Source organism: Mandrillus leucophaeus, unplaced genomic scaffold (genome assembly GCF_000951045.1).
Source record: "Mandrillus leucophaeus isolate KB7577 unplaced genomic scaffold, Mleu.le_1.0 Scaffold100, whole genome shotgun sequence".
In the NCBI taxonomy this organism is placed as follows: domain Eukaryota; kingdom Metazoa; phylum Chordata; class Mammalia; order Primates; family Cercopithecidae; genus Mandrillus; species Mandrillus leucophaeus.
The window spans coordinates 5,141,941-5,150,641 of NW_012098099.1; the positions used below are offsets into that span (position 1 = coordinate 5,141,941).

The following is an 8,701-nucleotide window of genomic DNA, read 5'->3' on the forward strand; positions in this document are numbered from 1 at the left end:
CCTGCTTTCTCTTGTGGGCATTTAGTGCTATAAATTTCCCTCTACACACTGCTTTAAATGTGTCCCAGATATTATGGTATGTTGTGTCTTTGTTCTCATTGGTATCAAAGAACATCTTTATTTCTGCCTTCATTTCCTTACGTACCCAGTAGTCATTCAGGAGCAGGTTGTTCAGTTTCCATGTAGTTGAGCAGTTTAGAGTGAGTTTCTTAATCCTGAGTTCTAGTTTGATTGCAGACCACAGTCTGAGAGACTGTTTGTTATAATTTCTGTTCTTTCACATTTGCTGAGGAGTGCTTTACTTCCAACAATGTGGTCAATTTTGGAATAAGTGCGATGTGGTGCTGAGAAGAATATATATTCTGTTGATGTGGGGTAGAGAGTTCTGTAGATGTCCATTAGGTCTGCTTGGTGTGGAGCTGAGTTCCTTCTTAACTTTCTGCCTCGTGGATCTGTCTAATGTTGACAGTGTGGTGTTAAAATTGCCCATTATTATTGTGTGGGAGTCTAAGTCTCTATGCAAGTCTCTAAGTGCTTTCTTTATGAATCTGGATGCTCCTGTATTGGGTGCATATATATTTAGGATAGTTAGCTCTTCTTGTTGAATTGATCCTTTTACCATTATATAATGGCCTTCTTTGTCTCTTTTGACCTTTGTTGGTTTAAAGTCTGTTTTATCAGAGACTAGGATTGCAACCCCTGCTTTTTTTGTTTGTTTCCATTTGCTTGGTAGATCTTCCTCCATCCCTTTATTTTGAGCCTATGCGTGTCTCTGCACGAGAGATGGGTCTCCTGAATACAGCACACTGATGGGTCTTAACTCTTTATCCACTTTTTCAGTCTTTGTCTTTTAATTGGAGCATTTAGCCCATTTACATTTAAGCTTAATATTGTTATGTGCTAAGTTGATCCTGTCATTATGATGTTAGATGGTTACTTTGCTCATTAGTTGATGCAGTTTCTTCCTAGCATCAATGGTCTTTACATTTTGGCATGTTTTTGCAGTGGCTGGTACCAATTGTTCCTTTCCATGTTTAGTGCTTCCTTCAAGAGCTCTTGTAAGGCAGGCCTGGTGGGGACAAACTCTCTTCAGCATTTGTTTGTCTGTAAAGGACTTTATTTCTCCTTCACTTATGAAGCTTAGTTTGGCTGGATATGAAATTCTGGGTTGAAAATTCTTTTCTTTAAGAATGTCGAATATTGGCCCCACTCTCTTCTGGCTGTAGAGTTTCTGCTGAGAGATCCACTGTTCGTCTGATGTGCTTCCCTTTGTGGGTAACCCGACCTTTCTCTCTGGCTGCCCTTAACTTTTTTTCCTTCATTTCAACTTTGGTGAATCTCACAATTATGTGTCTTGGAGTTGCTCTTCTCAAGGCGTATCTTTGTGGCGCTCTCTGTATTTCCTGAATTTGAATGTTGGCCTGCCTTGCTAGGTTGGGGAATTTCTCCTGTATAATATCCTGAAGAGTGTTTTCCAACATGGTTCCATTCTCCTGGTCACTTTCAGGTACACCAATCAGACATAGATTGGTCTTTTCACATAGTCCCATATTTCTTGGAGGCTTTGTTCATTTCTTTTTACTCTTTTTTCTCTAAACTTCTCGCTTCACATCATTCATTTGATCTTCAGTCACTGATACCCTTTCTTCCAGTTGATCGAATCAGTTACTGAAGCTTGTGTATGCGTCACGTAGTTCTCATGCCATGGTTTTCAGCTCCATCAGGTCATTTAAGGTCTTCTCTATGCTGTTTATTCTAGTTAGCCATTCATCTAATCTTTTTTCAATGTTTTTAGCTTCTTTGTGATGGGTTCGAACTTCTTCCTTTAGCTTGGAGAAGTTTGATCGTGTGAAGCCTTCTTCTCTCAACTCATCAAAGTCATTCTCCATCCAGCTTTGTTCTATTGCTGGCAAGGATCTGCATTCCTTTGGAAGAGAAGAGGCGCTCTGATTTTTAGAATTTTTGGCCTTTCTGCTCTGGTTTCTCCCCATCTTTGTGGATTTATCTACCTTTGGTCTTGATGATGGTGACGTATATATGGGGTTTTGGTGTGGATGTCCTTTCTTTTTGTTAGTTTTCCTTCTAACAGTCAGGACCCTCAGTTGCAGGTCTGTTGGAGTTTACTGGAGGTCCACTCCAGACCCTGTTTTCCTGAGTATCACCACCAGAGGCTGCAGAACAGCAAATATCGCTGAACAGCAAATGTTGCTGCCTGATCGTTCCTCTGGAAGCTTCATCTCAGAGGGGCACCCGACTGTATGAAGTGTCAGTTGGCCCCTACTGGGAGGTGTCTCCCAGTTAGGCTACTCAGGGGTCAGGGGCCCACTTGAGGAGGCAGTTGTCCATTCTCAGATCTCAGACTCCATGCTGGTAGAACCACTACTTTCTTCAAAGCTGTCAGACAGGGACGTTTAAGTCTACAGAAGTTTCTGCTACCTTTTGTTCAGCTATGCCCTGCCTCCAGAAGTGGAGTCTACAGAGGCAGGCAGGCCTTCTTGAGCTGCAGTGGGCTCCACCCAGTTCGAGTTTCCTAGCCATTTTGTTTACCTACTCAATCCTCAGCAATAGCAGACGCCCCTCCCCCAGCCTCACTGCCGCCTTGCAGTTCGATCTCATACTGCTCTGCTAGCAGTGAGCGAGGCTCCATGGGCACGGGACCCTCTCAGCCAGGCGCAAGATATAATCTGGTATGTCGTTTGCTAAGGCCATTGGAAAAGCACAGTATTAGGGTGGAAGTGTTAGTATTTTCCAGGAACCGTCTGTCACACGTCTCTTGGCTAGTAAAGGGAATTCCCCAACCCCTTGTGCTTCCTGGGTGAGATGATGCCCCACCCTGCTCTGTGGGCTGCACCCACTGTCGGACAAGCCCCATTGAGATGAACCCAGTACTTCAGTTGGAAATGCAGAAATCACCCATCTTCTGTGTTGCTCACGCTGGGAGCTGTAGACTGGAGCTGTTCCTATTTGGCCATCTTGGAACCTCTCTCCATCCTCTCCTATCTTACATGTTATTACCATCATTTAGTACTCCTGTTACCCCTCACAGCTGCGTGATTATTATTTCTGTTGTCAAATCTTACTTTGATTTATCCACATGTCCCCAATTCCTCCATGTACAATTGGTCCTTGCTGCTCACACCTTCTTTCTTTCAATTTCTTCCTCTGTGAAGTTCATCCTTTGGATTTTCTGTGTGAAGCTTTATTAAATGGTAAATCATTTCCCACTAGCTTTCCTCTGTTGTTTTCTTTCTTTCTTTCTTCATTAATTCAACCAATATTTATTAATCTTCCAAGTGAGAAGCTGGGGATCCAGTAATGAACAAGACAGATAAAGAACCTGTCCTTTTCCTCATGGTGCTTAGAATGTGCTAGACTAGGGAAGTGGTATGTGGAGGGAAGATAAATGGAAGCCTAGAAACACTACACAGATGTGGGATTGAGCATCTGCATTCTCATACACAGACATGATCACAAAAAGGCAATTTGTGATCATGAATAAGAAATGGTTTTTGGACAGGCACGGTGGCTCACGCCTATAATCCCAACACTTTGGGAGGCCAAGACAGCCAGATCGCTTGAAGTCAGGAATTTGAGACCAGCCAGGCCAACATGGTGAAACCCCATCTCTACTAAAAATACCAAAATCATCCAGGTGTGCTGGCATGTGCCTGTAATCCCAGCTACTCAGGAGGCTGAGGCAGAAGAATAGGCTTGAACCGGGGAGGCAGAGGTTGCAGTGAGCCAAGATCGCGCCACTGCACTCCAGCCTGGGTGACAGAGCGAGACTGTCTCAGAAAAACAAAAACAAAAAACAAAAAACAACAAAAAAACAAAACAAGAACAACAAAAGAAATGATTTTTATCTTTCATCTGATTTTTGTATTCTGCATTATTGCTTCTCTGGGACTCAAGTAAAGAACATTTGCAGTAGTTTAGACAGTTCTAAGTTAATGCTACGTGAAACTGTTAGACTCTTGTCTTCATCTCTCAATCCCTTAAATCCAATTTCAAAAGATAAAAATTTGCTTTTATTCAGAGTATTCAAACGATATGATCTAGACTCTAAAGTGCTAGCTTGTTTCTTAAAAATGACTTTATGTGGCCGGGCGCAGTGGCTCACACCTGTAATCCCAGCACTTTGGGAGGCCAAGGTGGGTGGATCACAAGGTCAGGTGTTCGAGACTAGCTTGGCCAACATGGTGAAACCCCATCTCTACTAAAAGTAAAAAAATTAGCTGGGCGTGGTGGCACACACCTGTAATCCCAGCTACTCGGGAGCCTGAGGTAGGAGAATCATTGGAACCCAGGAGACGGAGGTTGCTGTGAGCCGAGGTTTCGCCACTGCACTCCAGCCTGGGCAACAGAGCAAGACTCAGTCTCAAAAAAAAAGAAAAACTCATGTTCACATCTTGTGTATTTTATTTAGAAAGTATTTTAGCTATAATAAATTATAAAATTGAGATTAATTTATAGGTATACTTTTTAGAATTGTACATTCAGAATTTAAACAACCACATGGGTATGGTTTAGTACTATTATGTCTTACATATAGAAAACTATGATTTTAAATTCTGAGGTAATTTTGTGAAAAACTCACTATATTTTACATGAATTTTGATTGTATACTCTATTATTATTTTTTTTTTTTGCAGTGGGACTCAACTAGGAGGTGTTATTACAGTACTGTGCTTCTTTTTCAACCATGGAGAGGTTTGTTTTCTAGAAAGCAATTTTTAAGAAATAGAAGAGGCTGTAGATGAACAAGGAAATACACTCATCAAAACAATATATAATTGATTACTACTTATGACTTCACAATATTTTAAAGACCCGTGTGTTATAAGTTGATTTTTAAATCATGTTGATTGAAATGTTTAAATAGGTAAAATTTCAAACATGAAATCTCTTGCCTTGTTTTTAGTAAATATATACATATACATATATTCTGCAGAGAAAAGGAAATACTGTACTTCTTGAGTTGAATCATATCATGCACATTATCTGACTTATTCCCACTAAACTTTATTTGTGGGTGGTGGTAGCCTCACCATACAAGGTATGAAATTTAAATTTACACAAAGTTACTTATCCACATGCCCCATTTACTACATGATGAAGCTGGATTTCCCATTCTATGTCTGTCTGCCTCTAAAACCTCACATATATATTAATTTATATTTTATAAATTATAAAATTAGTTGTATTTTATGAAAACATATATATTATACATATAACATATATATTCAACTTTTTTATTATGGTCAGAATAAGTAACATGAGATCTGCCCTCTTAACATATTTTTTTCTGATTATTGTTGTTTTTTTTTTAATACTTTTAAGTTCTAGGGTACATGCGCACAAAGTGCAGGTTTGTTACATACGTATATATGTGCCATGTTGGTCTGCTGTACCCATTAACTCGTTGTTTACATTATGTATATCTCCTAATGCTACCCCTTCTCCCTCCCCCACCCCATGAGAGGCCCCAGTGTGTGATGTTCCCCTTCCTGTGTCCAAGTGTTCTCACTGTTCAATTTCCACCTATGAATGAGAACATGTGGTGTTTGGTTTTCTGTTCTTGCAATAGTTTGCTGAGAATGATGGTTTCTAGCTCCTTCCATATCCCTACCAAGGACATAAACTCATCTTTTTTTATGGCTGCATAGTATTCCATGGGTGTATGTGCCACATTTTCTTAATCCAGTCTGTCAGTGATGGACATTTGGGTTGGTTCCAAGTCTTTGCTATTGTGATTAGTGCCACAATAAACATGTGTGCATGTGTCTTTATAGCAGCATGATTTATAATCCTTTGGGTATATACCCAGTAATGGGATGGCTGGGTCAAATGGTATTTCTAATTCTGGATCCTTGAGGAATTGCCATACTGTCTTCCACAATGGTTGAACTAGTCTACAGTCCCACCAACAGTGTAAAAGTGTTCCTATTTCTCCACATCCTCTCCAGCACCTGTTGTTTCCTGACTTTTTAATGATCGCCATTCTAACTGGTGTGAGATGTTACCTCATTGTGGTTTTTGATTTGCATTGCTCTGATGGCCAGTGATGATGAGCATTTTTTTATGTGTCTGTTGGCTGCATAAATGTCTTCTTTTGAGAAGTGTCTGTTCATATCCCTTGCCCACTTTTTGATGGGGTTGTTTGATTTTTTCTTGTAAATTTGTTTAAGTTCTTTGTAGATTCTGAATATTAGCCCTTTGTCAGATAGGTAGATTGTAAAATTTTTCTCCCATTCCGTAGGTTGACTATTCACTCTGATGGTAGTTTCTTTTGCTGTGCAGAAGCTCTTTAGTTCAATTAGATTCCATTTGTGAATTTTGGCTTTTGTTGCCATTGCTTTTGGTGTTTTAGTCATGAAGTCCTTGCCCATGCCTATGTCCTAAATGGTATTGCCTAGGTTTTCTTCTAGGGTTTTTATGGTTTTAGGTTTAACATTTAAGTCTCTAATCCATGTTGAATTAATTTTTGTATAAGATGTAAGGAGGGGATCCAATTTCAGCTTTCTACATATGGCTAGCCAGTTTTCCCAGCACTATTTATTAAATAGGAAATCCTTTCCCCATTTCTTGTTTTTGTCAGGTTTGTCAACATCAGATGGTTGTAGATGTGTGGTATTATGTCTGAGGGCTCTGTTCTCTTCTATTGGTCTGTATCTCTGTTTTGGTAACAGTACCATGCTGTTTTGGTTACTGTAACCTTGTAGTATAAAGTCAGGTAGCGTGATGCCTCCAGCTTTGTTCTTTTGGCTTAGGATTGTCTTGGCAATGTGGGCTCTTTTTTGGTTCCATATGAACCTTAAAGTAGATTTTTTCCCATTCTGTGAAGAAAGTCATTGGTAGCTTGATGGGGATGGCATTGAATCAATAAATTACCTTGGGCAGTATGGCCATTTCCACAATATTGATTCTTCCTATCCATGAGCATGGAATGTTCCGTTTGTTTGTGTCCTCTTATTTCATTGAGCAGTGGTTTGTAGTTCACCTTGAAGAGGTCCTTCACATCCCTTGTAAGTTGAATTCCTAGGTATTTTATTTTATCTGAAGCAATTGTGAATTGGAGTTCACTCATGATTTGGCTCTCTATCTGTCTGTTATTGGTGTATAGGAATGCTTGTGATTTTTGCACATTGATTTTGTATCCTGAGATTTTGCTGAAGTTGTTTATCAGCTTAAGGAGAATTTTGGGCTGAGACGATGGAGTTTTCTAAATATACAATCATGTCATCTGCAAACAGGGAAAATTTGACTTCCTCTTTTCCTAACTGAATACCCCTTATTTCTTTCTCTTGCCTGATTGCCCTGGCCAGAACTTCCAACACTACGTTGAATAGGAGTCATGAGAGAGGGAATCCCTGTCTTGTGCCCATTTTCAAAAGGAATGCTTCCAGGTTTGCCCATTCTGTATGATATTGGCTGTGAGTTTGTCATAAATAGCTCTTATTATGTTGAAATACGTTCCATCAGTACCAACTTTATTGAGAGCCTTTAGCATGAAGGGCTGTTGAATTTTGTCAAAGGCCTTTTCTGCATCTATTGATATAATCATGTGGTGTTTGTCTTTGGTTCTGTTTATATACTGGATTACATTTATTGATTTGCATATGTTGAACTTGCCTTGCATTCCAGGGGTGAAGCCCAGTTGATCATGGTGGATAAGCTTTTTCATGTGCTACTGGATTCGGTTTGTCAATATTTTATTAAGGATTTTTGCATCAATGTTCATCAGGGATATTGGTCTAAAATTCTCTTTTTTTTGTTGTGTCTCTGCCAGGCTTTGGTATCAGGATGATGCTGGCCTCATAAAATATGTTTGGGAGGATTCCCTCTTTTTCTATTGATTGGAATAGTTTCAGAAAGAATGGTACCAGCTCCTCCTTGTACCTCTGGTAGAATTTGGCTGTGAATCTGTCTGGTCCTGGACTTTTTTTCGTTGGTAGGCTATTAATTATTGCCTCAATTTCAGAGCCTGTTATTGGTCTATTCAGGGATTCAACTTCTTCCTGGTTTAGTCTTGGGAGGATGTATGTGTCCAGGAATTTATCTATTTCTTCTAGGTTTTCTAGTTTTATTGCATAGAGGTATTTATAGAATTATCTGATGTTAGTTTGTATTTTTGTGGGGTCGGTAGTGATATCCCCTTTATCATTTTTCATCACTTCTATTTGATTCTTCTCTCTTTTCTTCTTTATTTTTCTTGCTAGCAGTCTATCAATGTTGTTGATCTTTTCAAATAACCAGCTCCTGGATTCATTGATTGTTTCAAGGGTTTTTTTGTGTCTCTATCTCCTTCAGTTCTGCTCTGATCTTAGCTATTTCTTGCCTTCTGCTAGCTTTTAAATGTGTTTGCTCTTGTTTCTCTGGTTCTTTTAATTGTGATGTTAGGGTGTCAATGTTAGATATTTCCTGCTTTCTCTTGTGGGCATTTAGTGCTATAAATTTCCCTCTACACACTGCTTTAAATGTGTCCCAGATACTATGGTATGTTGTGTCTTTGTTCTCATTGGTATCAAAGAACATCTTTATTTCTGCCTTCATTTCGTTATGTACCCAGTAGTCATTCAGGAGCAGGTTGTTCAGTTTCCATGTAGTTGAGCAGTTTTGAGTGAGTTTCTTAATCCTGAGTTCTAGTTTGATTGCACTGTGGTCTGAGACACTGTTTGTTATAATTTCTGTCCTTTCACAT

At 39.5% G+C, this 8,701-nt stretch overlaps 1 protein-coding gene across 1 annotated transcript in view; it reads left to right on the plus strand.

Annotated features, from left to right (window-relative positions):
* The window catches only part of LOC105534486 (probable C-mannosyltransferase DPY19L2), a 161,231-nt gene that overhangs the window by 46,738 nt on the left and 105,792 nt on the right, over nt 1-8,701 (plus strand). The window contains exon 7 of the mRNA XM_011973215.1: nt 4,653-4,710. Coding sequence (XP_011828605.1) covers nt 4,653-4,710 — 58 coding nt within the window. The remainder of the gene's footprint in view (nt 1-4,652; nt 4,711-8,701) is intronic.